The 24,363-nt window shown below is 32.9% G+C and overlaps 1 protein-coding gene across 12 annotated transcripts in view; it reads left to right on the top strand.

The window, feature by feature from the left end:
- BuGZ (Bub3 interacting GLEBS and Zinc finger domain protein) overlaps positions 1–24,363 on the top strand; it is a 110,079-nt gene that overhangs the window by 20,376 nt on the left and 65,340 nt on the right. For 10 of the 12 annotated variants that reach the window (XR_011333432.1, XR_011333429.1, XR_011333433.1 and 7 more), the window contains 2 exons: positions 3,664–3,756; positions 6,401–6,629. Coding sequence is in view for 6 of the 12 variants with exons in the window: in XM_069833011.1 (XP_069689112.1) it covers positions 3,664–3,756; positions 6,401–6,629 (322 nt within the window). In the remaining 6 variants the exon portion in view is untranslated. Of the gene's footprint in view, positions 1–3,663; positions 3,757–6,400; positions 6,630–6,786; positions 14,531–24,363 lie in introns of those variants that run through there. The other 2 variants (XM_069833010.1, XM_069833007.1) reach the window with 2 other exon arrangements.

Below are 24,363 nucleotides of genomic sequence, written 5' to 3'. Positions count from 1 at the left end.
TACAAGGCCTTTATATGACTATTAAAATTGTAATTAAATCGTCAACTAAGTGCAAACAAATATAACAGTAATAATAATGTGGTGTTGGTGATATATAGAGAGAGAAAATTCCATGTTACAGAGATAGTAATGATAAATTATCAGAGCAGTTACCATGTTCTGTACTTACTTACTTATGGTTTTTAAGGAACCTGGATGTTCATTGCTGCCCTCACAAAAGCCCACCATCGGTCCCTATCCTATGCAAGATTAATCCAGTCTCTATCATCATATCTCACTCCCTCAAATCCATTTTAATATTATTCTCCCATCTACGTCTCGACCTCCCCAAAGGTCGTTTTCCCTCCGGCCTCCCAACTAACAATCTATATCCATTTCTGGATTCACTCATATGTGCTACATGCCCTGCCCATCTCAAACATCTGGATTTAATGTTCCTAATTATGTCAGGTGAAGAATACAATGTGTGCAGTTCTGCGTTGTGTAACTTTCTCCATTCTCCCATAACTTCATCCCTCTTAGACTCAAATATTTTCCTAAGAATCTTATTCTCAGACACCGTTAATCTCTGTTCCTCTCTCAAAGAGAGAGTCAAGTTTCACAACCATACAGAACAACTGGTAATATAACTGTTTTATAAATTCTAACTTTCAGATTTTTTGGCAGCAGACTAAGTGACAAAAGCTTCTCAACCGAATAATAAGAGGCATTTCCTATATTTATTCTGCGTTTAATTTCCTCCCGAGTATCATTTATATTTGTTACTGTTGCTCCAAGATATTTGAATTTTTCCACCTCTTCGAAGGATGAATTTCCAATTTTTATATTTTCATTTCATACAATGTTCCGGTCATGAGACATAATTATATACTTTGTCTTTTCGGGATTTACTTTCAAACCTATTCCTTTACTTGCTTCAAGTAGAATTTCCATATTTTCCCAAGTTGTTTGTGAATTTTCTCCTAACATATTCACGTCATCCACATAGACAAGGAGCTGATGTAACCTGTTCAATTCCAGACCCCCTCTGTTATCCTGAACTTACCTAATGGCATATTCTTAGAATGAAACCTTGTTCTGTGCATATAGTTTAATACAAATAACCATTGTAGATGCGAAAATTCATTAATTCCAGTCAGGACAAACAATAAGACAAATATTATACGGAAGATTTAATAGAAAAAGGAGCATCTACTATGGACCTCTGAAAAAAGAACCTAGGAAGAGACTAGTGAAGTGCTTTGTGTGGAGTGTGGCATTGTATGGAGCAGAAACAAGGACATCATGATGAAACGAAGAGAAACGAATAGAAGCATTTGAAGTGTGGATATGAAGAAGAATGGAGCATGTGAAATGAACAGACAGAATAAGAAATGAAGTTGTTTTGGAAAGAGTGAGTGAAGAAAGAATGATGCTGAAACTGATCAGAAAGAGAAAAAGAAATTGGTTGAGTCACTGGCTGAGAAGAAACTGCCTACTGAAAGATGTGTTGGAAGGACTGGTGAACGGAAGAAGAGTTCGGGATAGAAGAGGATATCAGATGATAGATGACATTAAGATATGTGGATCATATGTGGAGACTAAGAGGAAGGCAGAAAATAGGAAAGATTGGAGAATGCTGGATTTGCAGCGAAAAACCTGCCCGTGGGCAGAACACATATGTATATATGTATACAGAAGAATAAGTAATGATACTAACCTTCATTTCATACAAGAAGACTCTGCATGTTAATAAACATAATGCATAATCCTTGCATTTCCCGACTGCTGATTGGTCCTATTGGTCCTACGATGCATGCTTAGACACATCTGGAGAAATGACAGATGACACGGTGACGTAACAGATAATTATTTTAAACTAAGAACCTGAAATAAAGCATCGAATGTGTGTAGGATTTTTACAAGAATGTATGGAATGAGCTTTAAATATCTGCAGTGATCAGTGTTAAGCTCATTTCCGCTGTGAAGTAATTTGGTATTTGTCATTAAAGGCTATTGAACTTCTGCTTTGTCCAGTGACATACACTAATGATTTCAGACGACCCCACAAGTAGAAGTTCAAGTGGTTCATGTTCTGTGGTGTGACTGGTCCTCAATGATCTATCTATTTCACTGTGACATAAAGTGTCATAGGGCATTCTAGTCTTGTTTTTTACTGCTACATTATACCTATCTAATATTTACACTTACGAATCATCTCGTTTTAAATTTTATTTCAACAGATTTATAAAAATTGCGTTTTCTTACATTAACCACTGTGATTAGTAGGGAGCGGATTTTTATGTGCTAAAAATTTAAATATATTTATTTTTTATGTGCTAAAAAGTACGAAAATATTTGCTAAAAATTAAAGAATATATTTTTTAAATATGACAAAAAACATACTTAGCTTGGAAAAAAAAATGTTACTAGGTACTCACCAACCACACTTAAGTGCTAGTAGTTGGCCGAGAATTGCAGTGAACAACAAAGGTCATCTCCAAATTCTCCATCACAAATGCATGCCGATTATCTATGAACGACTTATACTGTGAAAACGATCTTTCCACATCACAGGACATCAGACGTGCATATTTAAAGACAAAAATGTCACAAACACAAACACCGTCAATTTCACCTACAGACACACCCTCCAATACTTGAGCAACTTTACACATTTTTTTATATCCACTGTTTTTCCAAACACATTCTGGAATTTGTCCCATAGTACTTGTACTTCTGAACCTGGTAGCGAGTCTAGTTTAATTTTCACGGCACGCACCTCCCTGTTTCAGACAACAGGTTTTTGGATGTTTCGAGTTTTTTTATGCTGTAACACAAAAAGCTTAGATTTGCTAATACAAAAGCCAAATCGTTTTTTAAACAACCATCTTTCAGTATATCTTGAAGGATATCGATTGACGAAGCCCGATAACAGGGAATCACAACAAGACGTATTGCATTACTTGATGGAATGAGCGAGAGGTGAGAGATTTGTTTAAATTAAATAATGTTCATACCCGATCTGTTGTGTTTCACAAACAAAGCGTGGAATGAAATCATTTTCAGCAACAATAAACATTCCTAATTATGTGTTGCAAGATCTTTCCTTCTTGTCCATGTTAATTTATACTCTAATAATAACACTGTTATGCTGCCTAGCAGTTCTCAGAACTTGAGGCGATACTATTACGAAAATGGATCACGGATACACCACACAGCGCTTAGAAACACGAAGCAACCAAGAATTCTTAAAAAGATGATGTACTTCTGAGTGACATAATTGATTTAGTTTTAAAATGTTTAAAAGTTCTTGTAAAAAAATTATTTAAGTAAAAAACTCCAAGATTTATGTATTTATAATAGATTTCCTGAAAATATGTATTTACATAATTTTTTTGTGAAAATATGTGTTTTTATGTGAAATAAAATTCGGGTTTTAAACTTGAAACTTCAAGTTCGGAATTTTTAACTTTGTTAATTGTGTTTTATCACACGCAAAAATAATATTTAATTACATAGGAATCTGCTCCTTAGTGATTAGCACATAGCATCATTGGTAGTATTTACATGCTATGTTATGAAGCAACAGTTTCATATGTTACTATTTTCCCGAACAGAGATCTGTGTTTCATAACAAAATGACAGATTGGCTGTACATGGTATCTTCTTATGTTTCTGTAGGAAGAAGTGCGCTCCAAGTTACCTAAGTACCAACGCCAAACTCCAGTGAAGACTGTTGATTCCTCTACGTCCACACCTCAACCTCAGGTAGAAGTACGTATTATTAAGAGATGCTTGTTGAGAGATCTAGCTTTGACATGTGGCCGCTATAGGATTGAACAAATTACAAAATTCTTACATTACATCTCTTTTTTTTTTAGAATGACAAAAATTGTTGTAAAACTCGAGTCACTGGCAAATACATTTTTTTCCATATTTTACACTACCTTTTTTAATAACTATATTGGTTTTGTTATAGAACGTGGATGTTTTATTTCTGAATTCCTTGAAGGAAGTTGTATGAATTCATATAAAATGTGAATGAGATTTGTTTTTCTTCTTATTTTTAAACAGAAGATGGTTTCAGTAATTGCCACTTCAATGCATGAACGGATGATTACTTTTGCATGCAGAGACTTGTGGACAGGAAGAGAATGTTGCTTTGCATTGCTGCTTAATAGTTATTTAAGCAATAAGTGGATAATCTTGATGATTATGGCTTGAGTGAATGTTTGTTGCACTCACTGTTGTCCATGCGACAATTTTGACGAGTGTTATAATAAGATTATGCACTAGTTGGATACAGCATTATAAATTGTAGGAAATAAATTATGAAATAATTTGGCATCCATAGCTGTCAAAGTTTTCATATGTTTGTATCGATTAGTTGCGCTTGGCATTGGCATTGACTAAGGATAAATGCATGTATTACAAACTCTTGTTATACCTTAGGTATCAAATTTTAGGTTACAAATGTTCCTTTATTTTGTTAATATAGTTTCTCTGAACCACAGAACTGTTTTATGTGATATTACAAAAGTGAAACAAAATTGTTAAAGATTGGAAATAAATTATACGTTACCTTCTGTCTTGCATTTCATTTCTTGTTATGTGGCATGTAGAAGTTGTAAGCAAGATAGTCAGACAAGTTGCATGTATCCCCACTCAAGCGTTCTGGTATTACGTAATTGCTATTATTGACACACGTGCCATAATAAGCCGATTATGCACGATATTGGATGTAGTAACAACCCACTTATAATGCTAGGATGGCATAAAAGAATTTAATATCCATTTTATAGCTAGCAATTCATAATTTCCACTTATTTTTTAGAAAGTTCATTATAGCATCATTCTGTGAATAAAGTGTACAAAAAGGTATGGAATATATAACAACTATGTATACAGCCTACTGTGCTTTATTAATAACTGTTTTGTGTCACTGTGGAACAGAAATAGTTTCCTTTCGTTGTTATGAATAGTCACTACTAATTATCCTGCAGTGAATAAAGTAAGCTCAATGTCGAATGACTGATACAGATTACATAATCATTAAAAAAATACATCTGTGGGTTTGATTAATCTAATTTTTAAGTATCAAAAATGATTTTTTCTGAAATAAATGTACCAGAACATATTGAGCACTATTGCGGTGATGCTGAAGTGAAATCTTGTATTGTGCTGCCAAAGAAAGAGTCATGACCACTTATGAGCTAGAACACTGCTATTGATTCATATCTAGGTGATTCTGATATCACACATTTATTTAGTAGAATTGCCCAAGATTTATTTGTACTTCCAGATTTGAATTTTTTCAATTATTTCTTTCTGTACATTTCTGTCTACAATTCATTTTACAGACTGATATGACAGTGTAATGTTATATGCAGCTAGTATTTGTTTGAATATATACCTATTTTCATTTCAACTTAAGAGAGGAAATGGTTTGAATAAAGGAGCACCACGGAATGGTATTGAAATAAATTTAATCACGTTTGTTTGGGATATCTGTTGAATATCTATGAAGATCTATGCAAAGAAATCGTACTTCATTTTTGACACTTAAGTCATAATTATTTTGTGGTAATATAAAATCATGTATTTCAGTGCCATAAAAAAGTGTAAAGTGATGATAATTAAATATCAAGTAGGATGATTAGAGTACTTTCACACAATGGTATTTAAACCATTATGATGTAAAAGGTACGAATGAGTTTTTATGTAAAGACAGCAAACTTTATTAATATTCTTTTCATTTAAGAGAACTTTTATTTCATGAATTCAGACTGTCTTCAGTGTGTGTACATACCCAGCATTTCAGTATTTTCTATATTGAGGTTGATTTGACTCTCTCACACTATATTTGTTGCTGAGAACCACAATGCTTCAAGGCAGTCTTAAGTAACACTCTCAACACCTGCGCCACACAGTCATCTTGCTTGAAGTTTCAGCGCTCTGTATTCTCGGAAAAAGTAGTTTTCGAAATGCCTTTTAGAACATCTTCAATGCTCTTTATGAGATTTGCAAATACCTTCTTAGCTCGATCTTCATCAAGCGTTTTGTTAAGTTTATGTATGCTTTCTCTAGCATGTGTCACAAAAGAATCGTAATATTGGTTCTACAGTGCAGTTTCGATGTGAATTTCGCAAATCATGCAAAGGAGTCACATAATATGCGAGACATTAGTACAATGTATAAAGCTACAGACTTGAATTATGCTAAAAAATTTCCTATATAGCTTTAACACTGAAATTAGAGTCTCTAATCATAATTTGTAAGTATGAAATGTAAACTCTTATTAAATTAAGTTCTTTGAAACAAACGAAATTAGTCCTACATTTACCCATGTTCTTGTTGTTATTAATGTTGAGGTACTTTTCCATGTCGTGTAATTTTTTTTAATACTTGCTGCCATCAGGAAGAGCGGCGTGCTGCTATGCCTCGGTATCAACCACGACCCGCAATGGCTGTCGCAGCAGTTCCAGTTTCTGTGGCTGCAATTGCCCCGCCTGTGAGCAGTGTGGCCATTATGTCACCTATGGCAGGTCCTCCTATCATGAGGCATGCCATGCACTTGGGACCCCCAGCTGCCATGCTCGGAGGTAACATGAACATGATGCGACCGCCCCCCATGGGGCTTCCTCCAGGTAAGTCCTCCAATATCAAAGTACCGTGCTGCAGGGAGGGTCGACTCTTGCTCGCTCTTACTTGTAAAAACAGGTTGGTTCTTGGGTGATCACATACATGAAAGCTTGGGAAGTTGAGTGTACAGTAGAAGTACCAAACAAACGTGCATATTTTCAGGATATACATGAAATACGTCATGTGGAATATAGTGGATCTTCTGTAAACAATGTATGGCCAGTTGGAAGAAATGGAATGGCTGGAGCTAAGACAGTTGGTGATTGGTGCAGAGATTGAACTTTGTAGATGGACAGTATATTTTAAACATTCTTCCTTCATGTCTTCTTCAGATCTTGGATTTCTTTTGTACATAACTGAAGAAGTCAGCGTGTTCTGTAAAATGTAATGTCCATATTGTTTTATTTGTGCAGCAAATACCAACCAGGTATGTGCTTACTGATACTTTGGTGTTCTCTGACTACGTTTTTTCTTTAGGAAAAGATTACCTAAACACCAGTAATTCGTGTACATTCTTATATTCCAAACCCTGTACATTTCTGAAGGTTAAGAAGAATGATGTATAGCAGTGTTTCTTTTAGACGACCTAAGAAGATTGATTTTCTTATAACTGTAAACATACGTTTACCTGTACAGTGTTGGATTGCTACAGATTTTATTTTAGTGAATATGTTGCATGTAAATTGTAACTTTGCTAATCTTCAGTAGGAAAGGCCCTTTTAATTATTGGAATGTAAAACTAGATCTCACTTTTTAGTAGGGAAGGCCCTTTTAATTACTGGAATGTAAACTGGATCTCACAGTAGTTGACTGCTCTTACCCATATCACACACATTTGTTTGGGTGTACTCCTGTCTTGAGGTTGTGAAATTGTTCATTTGTTCTTACTCACTCTAGTAGCTCTGTTTTAAATTTGAGTTAATATTCCTATTCTGCAAATTTTCTTGAAATTGAGAGATATTACATTGTGCCAAATTGATCCCTTTTGGAGTACGGTTACAGTATAATTTTGTAATAGGAGGTGCTAAGAGGAATAGATGTGCCAAGTTTCTATAATGGGATACCAATATGTATATTATATAATGCATGATTTTAAATTATGTGACCACTTAATTAAGGCAAGGGATCGGTTTGGTTCAATGTAGTTCTGCAGTTTTTGAAATGACACATTACTCTGAAGGGCCACTTGTACATTCAAGAGGATAAACCAGAACAGACATGTTGAAAGTAGAGATAATCTATATAAGTATACTGTATACAGACTTGTGTTTTAGAAGGAATCAGGTAATTTATTTTATTATTTATTAGTGACTATAAAGAAAGACTTAGCTGAAACTCGTACATTCCTAGTATAAATGACAAGTATCTGCATAATATTTATTTTCTTTACAAAACTGATATCAGACATTTGAGAAATATACTCATTTCCTTTTTAGTAAACCATATTTGAGATTTATTTGACTGACTACTGTGCTATTATTTCTATTAAGACTGTAGACTGTTGTTGTTTATTTTATGTAGAATTTTTTTCATGTGTATGAACATACAAACTATTACTTTAACTTTTAATACTGCACATAGAATACGTGAATATTCTGTATATAAAGGAAGTTCATTTGCATTGTGAAGTACAGTTGCAGTACTGCCCGATATGCTTGTCTTACTCGTTACGCTTATCTTAATTTGATTGTTAATCCCACAGTTTCTTAATTCCCTTGATTCACTTGCTCTGTGTCTTGAGAGATCCTCATATGTAACAGTTTTGCTCAAGACACTTTCTGGACAGAGTGGTGGAGTGAAAGCTAATAATTTATGAAATCATTTTTGCTTTCATAAATGTGTGAGCTCAATAATATTACTACCTATACTAGTGTTATTTATCCATTGAACTTTCAAGAGTATGTCAGAGATTATATAGCCTACAGTAAAATTTAAAATTAAGTTCCGCAAATAAGTATGCTTAAATTAAATTTTTTTTATTTATAAATTAAATATTATTCATTTTTACATAATGCAATACACACTGTAGAAAAATAGTTCCACTAGTGAAGTTATTTAAAAAAAATTGAGTGAATAGGAAAAAATCAACATAAATGGAAAACAGTCACAAATTTACAGCATTATTAGATTGCCTAGATAAGTTTGGGTAAGAATTGTAAATGATTAAATGTAGTTCAGTGAGTAATTGTAGTTCATTTCATCAGATGAATCACAGAATTCCATCTCAATCTGTTGAATTAAATGCGTTAAGATTACTGTATTTATGTTCTATAGGTAAAGTTCGATGACTGCAGTGTGATTTGACTTTCATTTTTCATCACATCAAGTTACCTTGCGCAGTTTTATATTCTTTATTTTTGGAGAATAATGTAAGATATCTAATTTTTCTTGTTCCATTTATTCTATCACTTAGACACATACCGTCATATTAATAGTAAACAGTAATGATACTATCATAAAAATTGGCAAAGGACTGTCTGTGGAGTTAAATTTGAAATACATTATTATATGAATGAGCTAAATGGAATTGTTTGAACATATACAAAGAAATATATGAGTAGAATAGAATACAATGAAAGTGAAATTGGTTTTGTATAGTCCTAAGAACTTCAACCCCTGTGGATCCATTGTACTTGTATCTTAAATATCAAAAGATCATAGTTAAATAGTGCTGAAACTTTGAACCATTTGGTGGTGTTCTTTATCCAGATTGACACCTTCTGAAGTGTAATTGAATTACGTTCACAGATTACATGCCATGCAGGTTTTCCTTGCAGTACATAAAACCCAGACTTCAGATTTTCATAGAGTCCCATTCTGCACATGGATTTTTTAAGTTTGTCACATACCTAAGAATTTCGGTTTAGACATCCATCTTGTGCAGGCGTTCCTCTTCTCCCTTCCCTCCAGAATATAGTGCCTTATTAGTAATTACATTATAGTTCTTAAAACAGTTCATTTCAAAGCTGTAATCTACTAGTGATATCCATAGAAGATCTCTGTTACCTTTTCACTAATTTTCAGCACCATACAGGTTTATATTTTTTTCTTACTAATTGTGGGTACTTGACTTTTCGTCATTGACCCCCATATGAAACCAGTTGTGTAGATCAATTTATTGACAAAGTCGTAGCTCAGGGTGTGCCATAGGAGGCTGATTTATGCTACACCCGTTGGTGAGATGAGATGATGATGGAGATTTGTTGGGATGCCACAGAGGATCTGGAGCTTTCCCCCTCCCCCCCCAGTTGCTTGCCCAACATGTTATAAATTGGGAGTAAGCCAGGAATCAAACCTGGGTCCACAGGATTATAAGCCCAGCACTCTAGCCACTAGACCTATACAGGATATTGAACAAACTTACCTACCTTCATCTACTTCATAGCTGAACGCACTGGACTACTTGAAATCTTACAAAATGGCTCTGGTACAACAGAATATTTTGAACAGCATTTTGTATCAGGTAACCAGCCCACTCATTATCTCAGTGCCTTAAAACTTGTCTGTGTTTCTCATTTTTTTTATATATCAGGTGTTTCATTATTGACTAAGGGCAGCCATTTTCTTCGAGAAAGCATTGTATTAAAATAAGAAACTTAGATAATAGCAAAAATACCATAGGCTATTTTCTCGAACACCCTGCACACTTTCTTCTGAATATATACAAGTAAAAAACACAGGTACGCAGTTTATTCGAAATGAAGGTGGCAACATTGCCTAGTTTAACTCCTGTGCAATTCCTAAGGTGGTAGCATATGTCATTAGCTTTCGTCACTGGTATTTCAGTTGTTAACATTGTTAAATGGCTTTTGGATTAGCAGTACATGTGTCAGAATCAATTTGAAGTGTGATGATAAGTTTATAATTTGTGTGTCTTATATTTTCAATTCTGAAAATACATAAATACCACTAAAAGTAGAAAGGTAGCGAAGAATTTTGAAGTTAATAGTGATAGCAGGTATTTATTATAACAAATCACATAATATACAAAATAAATGCATTTAATTTACTAACGCGTGCTATTAATGTTGCAGGATATCATGTAAATGTCCAATTAAGCAAGACAACTGACACATGTGCAGTACGTGTACATATGGATGAGTTTGAAATGCATCCTGTTCCAGGATAAAATTTATTGTTAACTGAACTTGTTGGAAGTTGTGTTATTATTTATTTATTGTTTTATTTTTATTTTGTTTTATTTATTTATTTTTTTTTGCTGAGGTACGCAGCTTATTCGAGGTGTTGTTATTCGAGAAAATACGGTATTTGCATTGGGGATAACATGTGTTTTATTATTTATTTCAAGTATTTTCTCCATTAGGAGCACTTGGTTGCAATAAGCTAAAAGTTGAAGACTCCTTGATTGTTGACAACTAATAAAGGAAGGTAGACACCTTGTAATTAAAGGAATTTAGTATTGGTTAATAATAACATAATTCAGCACAAATACAGAGTAGCCAAAAAAAATGTATAGACTGTTTGTTCATCAATAACTTTGGAACAAATTGAGATAAAATTCTTGTTTTGGGGAAAATTGTAGCTTAATGTAGATGTTCGAAGTGACCACCATCAGCATCTACTATGGATGCCATGGAACTGCTCCACGAACTATGTTCTGTAACTTGAGCAGTGTGATAGCTGCACATGATATTTCGATTTTTCTTGTAGCGTATCCAGTGTAGGCTTTTCCCAATAAACAACACCCTTTATGGTCCCCCCAGGTAGAAATTGAGAGATGTTAGATCTGGGGACCGTGCTGGGTACTGGACAGCACCTCTTCGACCTATCCATTGTCCAGATAGAGTTTCATCCAGATACGCCTTGACATCTCAACAATAGTGGGATGGGGCGCCATTTTATTGCAGATAAAACTGTTGGTGTTTATGCACATTGTTAACACTACTATTGGCTTCAAATTTGTCCTGAATATGTGCAGTTGTTAGACATGTCGGCGACATTGTTTGAAACTCATTCCGTTATTGTTGCCGTACCTCGTTAATGCTTCAAACTTACAATACCACTTCAAAACCGTCTTCTGTTGTTTGAACGATAACCTAGCATTCGCTATTTTGTTTTCACATTACACCTGTGCGCTCATCTGGTCATTGCCAACTAACAACATTAAGCTACAATTTTCCCGAAAGTGAGAATTTTATCTCAATTTGTTCCAAAGTTAATGATGAACAAACAGTGTATATATTTTTCTGGGCTATTCTGTATTAATGCATTTAACATATTCATGTATTACAAAAATTTAATTTATATGAAGTGAAACTGAGTTTGTAACGCTCAACAAAACTTGAAATTATTGAGCTCACACAAGAGTCCCTCCACTAATTCCATTTAACACATTTGTGAAGAATTTGTTAACATATTATGTGTGTCATAGAAAGAATTAGTAGAAAGCATTTCAAGTCTTTATAATATAGGCATACTTAACCTGGAAAGGACCATGTTAAAAGAAAAAGAACAGTACTTAAATGTAACATTCCATACTGTTATGAAAGAAAACAAAAGATTAAATATATTTTTTTTTAATATCAAAATTCTTACAAATTCATGACTTCAATTATTGAAAATATGACACATTGTATGAATGGAACTGCTACTGCCTTGCTGTACTGTGCTGAATGGCATTGTAAGAGAGAAATGAATTTTTTTTTGCTTGAATCTGTAGCTGAAAGGAATTTATTATACGGTTAGAACCTCTGCATATAAAAGTATGATTCGTGTCTGAGGAGAGTGATTACATTCCACATAATACAATTGCTCTGTTTGTTGAAGAAATTTATCTTTACAGCATAAGCTTGGTGAAGTACAAATTGCTTTTATATTATCGTGTTCAATATTAATCACTGCGGTAAAAAATTTAAAACCAGAAAAGTGAAACTTTTTTGAGTCACAGTACACTAAAATACTAACTATTGTATAAATTAAATACAGTATGTGGAAAAATAGTAGTAATAGATTGATACGTATGTATTAAGAAAGTCGTGTATTTTCCACATTGCCATTTATTTTTGTATATAAATAACATTAGACATTGCGCTGCAACAACTGTCTGTAGAGATTTAATTTGCATGTATCATTTAAAAGTGTTAATATGTGCATTTCTATACCAAATACCTTCTTTTGAACAAATTAAGTTCAAATATTACACATACATGTGATCTGTTATTCTTCATTGAAGATAATAATAGATCATACAGTAAACATTGAAAATTATTATTATTATTATTATTATTATTATTATTATTATTATTATTATTATTTTACAATTTAAGTTGATCAGCAATCCTTTTGAAATGCGTCAGATGAGAAATAATAGTTGGTGCAAGTTTACATTATGCATTCTGACTTTCCCCTGTGATTTGAATATATTTACAAACTTCTCAAGCAAGCGACCTTACGTAAATTATTTAATATGGTGACTGTTTTTAATTGTCATTTTACAGTAGAACCTCTATTATCCATGGTATTGAGGGTGGTGGACTGACAGTTAATCAATAAAATCGGATGATCCGTACTGCAAAATATTTTCATAAATTAAGTGGATAATAATTTTATAATTTGAAACTCCTACTATACTGAAATCACACTACACTGTACAATATTATGCTGCTTATAACTAATAAAAATGGTGAAATACAGTAGTAGGTAACACTTTATCCTTGCTGTATTTTATTAAATCGCGCACATTTCCACTGCCAATTTCATTCTTATGCGAGATGAGCTACAGTTTTTCCTTTTCCCAACTGCTCAACATGTTTTCTTTTGACATTTTGCACAGAATGATGAAATGATGCACGGGTTTGCAATTGTGTGGAAGTTCGTGGGGTCATTTCTTTGAAAGTAAATAGTAACTATTATACAAGTTGTGAAAAACACCTCCTCCCACAAGTAAGTGTTTCTACTGCCGGCAACGGTAGCATTCCTACTATATAATACATTTGTTCCAACATGGTTCAGAATCGATTCTGAACTGCCTGGTGCGCAGTAGCTCAGTGTGCATTTCAACAAGACTAGAACTGATTCCGGACTGATTCTGAACTCCTAGTTACCTGTTCCAACGTGCTTTAGAACTCGTTCAGAACATGTGAAATTAGTTCTTGATTAAGAGCAGGAACTGGGAATTCTGAACTTTTGACGCACGCGCAGATGGTTTAAACTGAAGTTGTGGTTAAAATACTTCAAGACTAGGCAGTTTAAAATAAAAAAAAATAGTCTATCATGAGTTTTAGTTATATATATTTAAACTTATAACGAATTAAGTTTGGAAGATTAATATAATTTTAATATGAGAAGAAACTCCAAAGGTTATGAAAGTATATTCAGGAAACGTGCATTGAAAGAAGTCTGGCATTAGTTCAGAACACATTTTGAATTGCTTGCTGGAACAAACCTGTAGTGTAGTGGTAAAGGCTGGTAATAACCCTCCGTAGAAAAAATTGTACTAACATAATGTACTGTACTTCATATTTTTATGCAGCAGAAGAAAGACAGTCGGATAATCCACTTATCGGTTAATAGGGTGAAGAATAATTGAGGTTCTACTGTACTATATTGTGCATAAACCTACATTAAAGAGTTAAACATTGGCACTTGTCCTTTTAAATTGTCTTTCCAGAATTAAATGAAATACAGTTTCCAATATATCATACTGATTTTAAGAGTAAAAGGCAGTAATGAATGTGTAGTTCATACAAGCTAGAAGTCAGAGTTGAATTTCATTGCAGGAATAATGCAAATTATTACACTGCCTTCGTAGTCAAGCTCAGCCCGAAAAATAATTACGACTTTATTCCAAACCAAATTAAGGAATAAAATTCCATTATATTCAATTATTTTGTAGGAGAAATGAAGTCTTAGTTCAAAATGCTAGTGGAGTTTGGCCAAAATTTCAGTCAGGAGGTGAAAATTCTGTCATAGCCATTACATTCTCATACATGAAAGCAGAGTGAAATATGTAAGAATATTTAAAATGAAATTTGAAAGATGTATAAAGAAATTCTAAAATTAAATTTCTATCTTTAAATAATTCTTTAAGTATATATATAGTGATATGTAAAAGAGTGTAATTGAGGTATTGGTTATAAAAAGTGGCTGTTATAACATTATTTATAGAGGACGAACATGTTAAATTTTAAAATAGACTTGTTACAAAATAAAATAAATGTAATAATTACATAGGTAGACATGACTGAAGCATACATCACCATGAAGATGGTTTACTTAGACTGATAATATAAAAAAAAAGAGAGAAATTAAATGACTAGAAGTTTTTTTTTGTCATTTATATCGTAATTTTATCTCTTTTACTAAGAATTATCTTATTTATTAGTTGAATAAATTCACGTAAACAAGTAGAGTTGTTTGTTATATTTGTTGGTTCACATTTCGAATGGAGTTGTTTGTAACTGTGTAAGAAAGATACGATTCTTATATTTCATGGAGCATCAACATTATAATACATTGTCCTTGCTCTTAAGCATAATCATAGAAAATTTCTATCAGTTTATTTGTCCCAGTAAGATGTAGTTAACAATGGAATATGTTTTCATTGAGTACTAATGTTTCTGCTGCCATGCCCATTTCACCACAACCACTATTGCTGCTTCATAATACTGTGTCTTGACTTGCTCTGTCTATGACATTAGCCTTTGAAATTTAAGAAACGTTAATTTATATTACAAGAGCTGTTTATAAAGGAAGGACCATTTTGCAATGAATTAACTAAGAAACATTTTGGCCACTTTATTTTTTCTCAGATGCTACATACATTTAGCTAGGTACTTTTCTATGTAGTTGCTGTTGTTATTGAAATATTTGTCATAGTGGGATACAAGTTTCTGTAGACCCTTCTCACAGAATTCCACCATCTGAAATGACAACCGTTCCTGGACTGCTGTTTTTACTTCGTTGATGTTGAAATGCTTACTGGTGAGGAACCTCTTAAGATGGAGGAAGACATGGTAGTCTGTTGGTGCTTGGTTTGGACTGTATGAGGAATATCCATTTGCTGCCATCTTGCTGCGTAGTCTTGAAGCAAAATAATACCAGTTGACGGCATGCATTTCAATACTAACGATGAAGTGAAAACTGGTTCAGGAATGGTTACCATCTCAGGTGGTGAACGCTTATGTTGAGGGTTTATAGAAACTTGTCTTCTGCTATAGCAAATGTTTCAAATAACAATGGAAACACATAGAAAAGTAGCTAAATATATGTAGCATCTGAGAAAAAATGAAGTACCCAAAATGTTTCGTAGTTCATGTTTTATTGCAAAATGGTCCTTACTTTAAAAATAGCCTTGTATTATACAGTTCATACTAAACACTAATTTATTCTGAGAATACCTGTTTTGTTCATACTACACTAGTATCATTTAGTATTTCCATTTTACTATAAAAATTAATTTACTTTCATCACATTCTCAGCTACATTTTCTTTCAAATCTTCTTTACAAGAAATTTTTTAAACGTCTTTCGTTCAGTAATCTTCTACATTATCTCTTCAAACATTGGTGATGTCTCTAACTATATTTTATAAAAATTCTATAGTGAGAAAGAGTATGTCAGTTTTGTGTAATGTTCAAACTTCTGTTATATTTTAATACAGGGTTTTCCATCTCGAGCACCCCATATTCTGGTCTGTTATTAGCCCATGACTGACTTTAATGGGATCTGCTTCCACAATAAAGTATGAATACAGAGACTGCCCTTCACTCTTCTTATGATGAAACTACAGGATTAAGCATGTTATTGTTACTTCATGCTGTCACAGTGTTGTTGTTGTTTTCTAATGCCGGACGTTTGACAATAAAGTCATTTGACCTCTTGCACTCCAATATTTTTCAAAGATATTATCATGGCCAGCCACTGAAGCACAGATTTTGAGGTGTTCCGAATCCATTTTTTGGTTTGAGTTGCACAATGGGCAGTTAGGGGATCGATATATTCCAATTCTATGCAGGTGTTTGGCCAAACAATCAAGGCCTGTTGCCAATCTAAATGCAGCTACAGACGATTTTTGTGGTAAATCGGGAATTAACTGTGGATTATGATGCAGAGAGTTCCATTTTTTTCCCTTGAGATTGTGTTATCAAATTTTGTTTGTTGAAGTCTAAGTATGTAGATTTAATAAATCTTTTCACAGAGTAATACGTAGATTTAGTAACAGGTCTGTAAGTAGCAGTGCTGCCCTTCTTTGCTAAAGCATCCGCATTCTCGTTTCCCAGGATTCCACAGTGGGATGGTATTCATTGGAATACAATTCTTTTATTGAGTGATATTAATTGAGAGAGCATTAATCAGTGTGTAATCTTACTTCAAATTAGAACAAATGTTCGAAATGATGTTCATGTGCTCATACACAAGTTCCAATAATTTTTTTAATACTAGCTTCAGTTTTTCTTGTGTAATGTTATGAATAATATTGTGACTGTCATGTAATGGACGCTTATGTAACAGTGAAGTGCTTCCAAACTCCAGTAACAATCGTTTTAAGATACACATCCATAACCCAACAAATGTAGCAACACTTTGGCAGTAAGAAATATCAGCTCTGGATTTATAGTTTCATCATGTACAGATTGCAGAAACTAATTACAAAACTGAATTTTGGCATTACTATTGAACTTATTCAGTCTTTGAACCACTGAAATCTTATACGTGAAACTGCACATTGTGCTGCTAGATGATTGATAGATTTTTTTGCTCTTCCAATTTCGTCCACTTTCTCTTCTGTTTGCTTTCGTGTTCAAAATCAAACCTACAACAAAATCTCTTTATAAGACTTGCTTGGGATGTTTACAACAGACAATTTTTTCACAAATTTAAATCAACACTGTTAATTGAATCTATATTTAGCAAATGTATTCACTAAAACTATAATAACATATGCTGTTCCACACTGTACTTATTGTTTTAAAGTCTTCTTTGACTGTGATAATACAACTAACCACCTGAGGGAGTTTCCAGGAGAGTGAAGGCACTCGAGATTGGGAATCCTGTATCTTCACTCTAACATAAAATTGTATGGTATTGCTGTTAATTCTTTCCCATTCCCATTCATTCCCAAAGTGGCTCATTCATTAGGATTCTTTATACAACAGAAACTGTTGAGTGATAATTCAGTTTATGCCATTACTGGATTAAATTTACAATAATTTTCATTTTGTATGATGTTATACTTAACTGCTCTCCTGTTTTGTTGTAATTAATAATGTACATATGTATGTACATGTATTAATGCCGTAGAGATTATTCGTTATTTTCACATACACTTGACTCCCATAATTCGCGGTAATTAATGCACGAACTTGCGTGAAATATCAAAAATCGCGAATTATCCCCAAAAATTTGTAGTATTATTTATAGTTCACTAAAAAATGTTAGTTTGACAGGTTTAATTACTAAAATACACTTCAGGATAAACTGCAAAATGTGAAACAGTGCAGAACATTTTGAAACATTGACGAAATTTCCCACATTACAGGTGCTAGTATAGTGAACATTCTGCATTGAAATTGTGCTACTTTTAGCATTATGCTATGGATGTTATGCTACATGTTACGAGATGTAAATTCTGATACGTGTAGCATAATTATGCTACTGTTGGCAACATTGGTCGAAAATGTTGGAGTGAGAAAGGAGGGGGCGTAAATCAAGTAAAAATGGAAATAACGTTACTTCCTTCCCCTCCCCTCCAAAAGAAAAGAAAGTGTCACGAATTAACTGCATGCAAATTACTGGGAGTTGACTGTATTATTTTTTGATTATTGAAATCTTAAGAAATTCTTTCCACTTATTTTATTGTAGAGAGTTGAGACATCTCTAATATTGATGGGTTAATTCGACTCAAAGAATTTTGAATTTTTATTAGACATCTGAAAGGATTCATAATAGACGCATCATACTCGCTCTTCATTTTTCAAAATATAAGGCCTTTATTATTTCACAAAAGGTTAAATTGTTTACGAACATAGGAATTCTGATAATCAAATCACGCTCCTATGTTACTTTAAGAATCTAACAATGATTACCTTCAAGTATTTTCAAATTGTTCTTGGGTCATGAATGTGTTACATTGTATTCCAGAGTCAGGTTTTATATCTGGTTGAGAATATAAGAACTTGATTTTTTTAATGCATACTTGGCGTTCTTAATTTGTTGTTCAATTAGATTGTTTATCAGAACGTTGTTCTGCTATCTCAAACTCAATTTTACTACAACACGAGTCTTATTTTTTTCCATTACTTTTTCTAGTTTCTTTTTATATTTTTTGGCAGTCACAATTTTGCTCGAAAGCTTGCTGTCATGGGAGTTACCTCTTCATGGTTCTAAAATAAACATTTAATGCCTTATTTAGAAAATTGTGATGTTTTAATTCTCATTTGTATACATGGGTTTTTAAAACTTATTACACTCTTAATTTTATTACATATAAAAAAGTAATATTGTAATTAAACGTGAGAATAATACCTGAACTTTTGGTTTCTTAATTGACATTACAGAAGTGTGTCACCAAATGTAGTTACGGAATGATGAGTGGTGCTTTGAAAAACATAACGTATCAAACTTGAACATGACTATTAAAAAAATAATGTACATTATTACAAGAGTATTATTTCTTGCAAGTTATTTATAAAGAATTATAAATTGAAAGAATATATCTGCTGCTGGTATTATGATTATGATGATGATGGTGACATGATGATGATGATGATGATGATGATGATGATGATGATGATGATGATGATGATGATGATGATGATGATGATGACCGAAAATATTACACGTAGTATAAAAGAAAGTGATATTTTTTGGTCTGTGATTAAATTTTCTTGTGATATATTTTGTTTTTACTCACATCACATAAATGTTTCTTGACAGATTCAATTTCACATATGTCCATTATTTACATTCCAAATTTGTGAGATATTTGGTGGAAGACATGTATGTGAACTTGGTCCCAATTCGGACTTTACATAGTCTGCTACACAATTTGAGTGGCTCAGTGCTTTGATTACATACACACTTTCCTAGCCTGTTCTCTTTTCAAATTTGTGCTGATTATGGACTTTTTTTTTTGTAAATATATGTGCCTTTTGATTATGTATTGAAATTGAAAAGAATAGAATTGTCCATTTTTCTTTCCAATGGGAGCCATGCGACTTACAGGTATTGCACAATTTTCACTTTGTCTTTCGACCTTTCACTTTCCTCCCTTTCTAGTTGGAAATCTGATGCAGTCTTTATCAGCTTTCCAAATATTATCAAGATTGTAAGAAATATTTAATAACTGCATGATCATTGTCATTTTGATACATTCAGTGGAAGACTGCATTGTGAAGGTTGATGGGCGTGTAAATTGCATGCCATTCAAATAGCAGATGCAGATACAATAGGGAATGGGTAAAAATTTGTTGTTTTCCGAAATAGTAAGGAATCATAAAAGTTGGCAGTAATTACAAAGTACCTTGTTAAAAGTTTTCATTCTATCAAATTCTGATTTTGTAAGATTGTTTGATAAACTCTCATTCAACTATATGATTAAGCAGAGTTTTATATTCTTCATACATGTATTTAGCTTTTTGTGGCAATTTAAAATGTAGCTGAAACCAAAGTTTTTACTTTTTGTCTCAATTTCTATAACAGCTTAATTTATTTTTTGTCAAATAGACATGCATAATTTTCTCCATCCTTGCATATTAGCTACATTTGATGTGTGTTTAATTATGCTACAATTAAATACAAATTTGAAATTAGATTATGTGCTTTGGTATGCAATAAACTCCCATTAAGACATTCTTCAAGGTAGGGTGGGGGGGGGGGGGAAACACACCTTGACCCAATTGCCTCGTTTGATAGGCCATGCCTGCGTGAGATTTACTACACCAAAATATTTTAGTAAGACGTCTTAATCAGTAAGTACATACTTTCGGCATAGCTTCTGATAAATTCTGCATCAAAAATGTTGTGTAGGTATTTCTTTATCACTATTTTTACAGCACACTCGCAAATTCATCTGGAAACTGGACTTCAAATTCGAGTGCAGTGAATTTATGTAATTTAAATACAAGTCCATTGGATTAAGTGGAAAAGTGTCAGAAGTGGGAATTAACACCTGATATATCACTGTTAACATTTACGTGTGGAACTGATGGCGTGAACATTTTGTATCTATAATGAGCAAAATTATCATCTAGTTTCATTCCTTTTAGTATCTCCAACTACATACGAAATTGAACACCTGTTATCCAGGAACATGGCAGCTTGCATTTATTCTTGAAACATCATGGATTTGCAGATATGTCATTTATGACCAACTATAATTTGTTCATATTCGTCTGCATTGACATTGTGAATCATCATATGTTCTTTCCTCGATTTTTCAAAGAATGACGTTATTTCTGAGCATCATTTTAAAAATACAATTACACTTTGTTACTTTTGAAAATGTTAGTTGTTAGGTATTCTAAGGTATTTTGTTTCATTATTCTAGACATTCTTATTTTGGCAATTGGGCCTCTCCACATATCTTCTGACAAATTATTCCATTTTTCACCTTGAATTTGTCATGTCAGCCTGTACTTTCGCTGAAACTTTGATGTTCAAACTTCTTATAAATTAAGGATGTTTTATTTATATTACAGTATAGGTCTGCTGACAGAAAATGACGTAAGAGACTCCTTATTTTTTCGTTCTTTATAGGCAAGTTTCAGTACTACATCTCACAAAAGATTTCCTTTTGATATCCATTTTCTGAGCTATTATAAAAGGTTAATCTGTTCTTAATATTTGACATTTCACCCCAACTTTATCTGTGCACTGAAATGCTAGAGGACTAGCTTGGCGTGACTTTCCGATATGTGATGATTGTTCAAGTCTAACAGGTGGCTTGGATGGCATTTGTGAATCCTATGTTGATAGGTGGGCCATCTTGCCTCAACCCTCACAGTCAGATCCCATCCTCACATGAGTACTTTATAAGTCTTAGGGTCTTGAACGCTATGTTCTGTATCAGCATCGGAATGGCAGAGGGAAATGGCAGTACTCCGAGAAAAACTCTGTAACATCTACTTTGTCCATCACAGATTCCAACATAATCCAGCTGGGGATTGAACCCAGGTTGCTCAGTAGCACTTGAACCACAGATGTCACTGGAGAACTGATGATAGAAATCTTATGACAGTGTGAATGAAAAAATATTTTGCAAATATAGCAATACAATTTACTGTAAATTTAGAAAGTGTATGAAATTAAAGAAAACCATGAATAGGTGTCTTAAAGCTGTTACAGTAATTAATGCAGTTATCACGTTGTTTCCAGGAAAAGTGCTGGGAAAGTTTTGAATACTGTGTATGTAAGCTACTATTTAATACTACTATGTAAGCTAATTTGGATGCTGCATGTGTAAGCTACTTTGTCCTTTCTTGGAAAACCCCAAGCAACTGCAATCTTTTAAAAGTGTGTCTTAAACAAGATTCGTGCTAGTATTAGTGTTGTGCCCATACATATATTATGCAAGAGAACATATTAAGCGGGAGTTTTGATTGATTGTGAAAAATTTCCAGATTAAAAAAGCAATGGGGTACTCCTGTGGATAGTTCCTCTAGGTTTCAGGCACAGAATTACGTCAGCAGATTTCAGGCTGTTAAAACGAAGTAATTTTGGCTCAGAAAGTTCTAAAGAAATAAAACTTTTAAACTTTTTTTTACATCCAACTCCGAAATTTCACCTTTGAGAAATGATTAGATAGACTTAATTCTAAAAGAAATTATTGTCATACTTCTTAAGTTATGAATCCATTTCACTGGAAGCACAGCCTGCGACTGAAATTCCAGAATTGTGTACTCACATCCTTTCTCTTTGGATACAGTGTTCGCAGTTTCCACTTCACGAACGATTAGATATATGTAATTCTATGTCAAAATTGTATTGTTGGATAGCATATTAATTGGGTGTGTCGTAATAGAATTCTATTGAATATTTTCGAAATTACATTTTCAGATTTTCAATATATTTATGGCTGAGAACCAGACTGTTCTAAGTCCAACTTTTTATGAAAAAGAAATCTGTGTTTCATTGTGTTCCAGTTGTTCTCTGCATATATGAATCGAACAAAATTGTAATTATTCCTCTCCATAAGGTTGCTATGAAGCTATTCCAAATTGTTTCATGAAGCTTTGAATGTCAGGAACTTAAAAAAGCTCTCCTGAAAAAAAAAAAAAAAAATTGTAAAATGGACTTGGAACAGTCTGGTTCTGGGCCATCGATATTGTATTACATTATTGCAGATATTTATCATATATTTTGGCACTTTATTGTATAATATTAACTGAAACAATCCACATTTCAAAATTTTGGAAAATAGTTCATCACTTTTTTGTCATTCAATTACATATTCTTCAAGAATTGAATCAAATATATGCTAACAGCATTTGGTAAATTTTTAAAAAGTGTTCAAGGGACCATAAAATATTTGTATCTGATTAAGTGGAAGTCGAGTTTTTTTTATTAAATCATGATTATAGCCACTTTTTCATAGTCGTGCATGCACACCAAAAGAAGTAATAGTACATACGATAAAATAGGATAAACTTTACCACTTTTCAAATATTATTAGAAATTGCATGATTAGTGATATAAGAGAGAGAGAGAGATTAATAAGTTATTTGAATGCTTCTTCTGTACAATACAACAGTATGACTGGATTGTTTATATTCATTCATATATGACCCCTATCTAGAGTAAATTTGATCACATACATGTAACAAGTGTATTAATATAATTAAACTTGAATGTGTGGGGGAAAGATTAATTCGTAGTTGACACCGTAATTCATACTGAAACATGTATCACCTTCAAAAGATAAGGTTATTATTTTACAGATATTTTAAAAAATATAGTATGCAAATATTAATTAAGTACTTCAGTTTGAATCAGGGTTTAAGCTAGAAAATTAATAATTGTCGCAAAAATGCGCAAATAAAAATTATATTTGTGCAAATTGCGAAAGCTTGTTCAATATTCTAAATAATTGTAGGCCTACAGAAAGATAAAATTAATAAGGTTTGCAGGAACAAAAAGTTAATGTAATTTGTTTCTTGGAGTTTTATTACTTTCAATCCATCTTACCATACTCTAGATATACTTATGTAAGTAAATCATTATATGTACCGTAGGTATGTTTAGAAACAATTAGTACTGAATTCACATCACATTAAAATACATTATTTTATGAGCACTCTAAACATTGAAATTCTTTACAAGAAGGCCCTTCAAGATTTGTTGTTAGCAGAGTGCTATTTTTTTTACTGAAAGACGGTTTCTGATTACAGTTTTTACAAGATTCATGCAACTAAATTCTAGCTCACAATTTACAGTATGCGATGAAATTTTATAAATCAATTAGAAGAAATTGTTTATTTAAGTTGTTAACTTACATGAATTGCACCAACTCTTTGAAATCCATTCCATTGCTCAATACCTTCTTGAACATGTTGTTTTCTAATGCCAGGCATTTGACAATAAAGTCATTTGACCTCTTGCATTTTTACACCTTTTTGAACATTGCCCATGCTATTAGCATTTCATTTAAATTCAGATTAGTTCAAACACATCTCTGATTTAATTTTCTCCACTTCGTTTCTAAAGTCCAATGTGGTTATCGCATTTTCACACATTTACATCGAAAATTGCATTTTTAGAAGTCAAGTAGCAAAATGCATTA

The sequence above is a fragment of the Periplaneta americana genome, chromosome 8 (genome assembly GCF_040183065.1).
Source record: "Periplaneta americana isolate PAMFEO1 chromosome 8, P.americana_PAMFEO1_priV1, whole genome shotgun sequence".
NCBI classification, from domain to species: domain Eukaryota; kingdom Metazoa; phylum Arthropoda; class Insecta; order Blattodea; family Blattidae; genus Periplaneta; species Periplaneta americana.
Note: the sequence above shows the minus strand (reverse complement) of the source record. Positions and strands in the feature narration are given on the sequence as shown.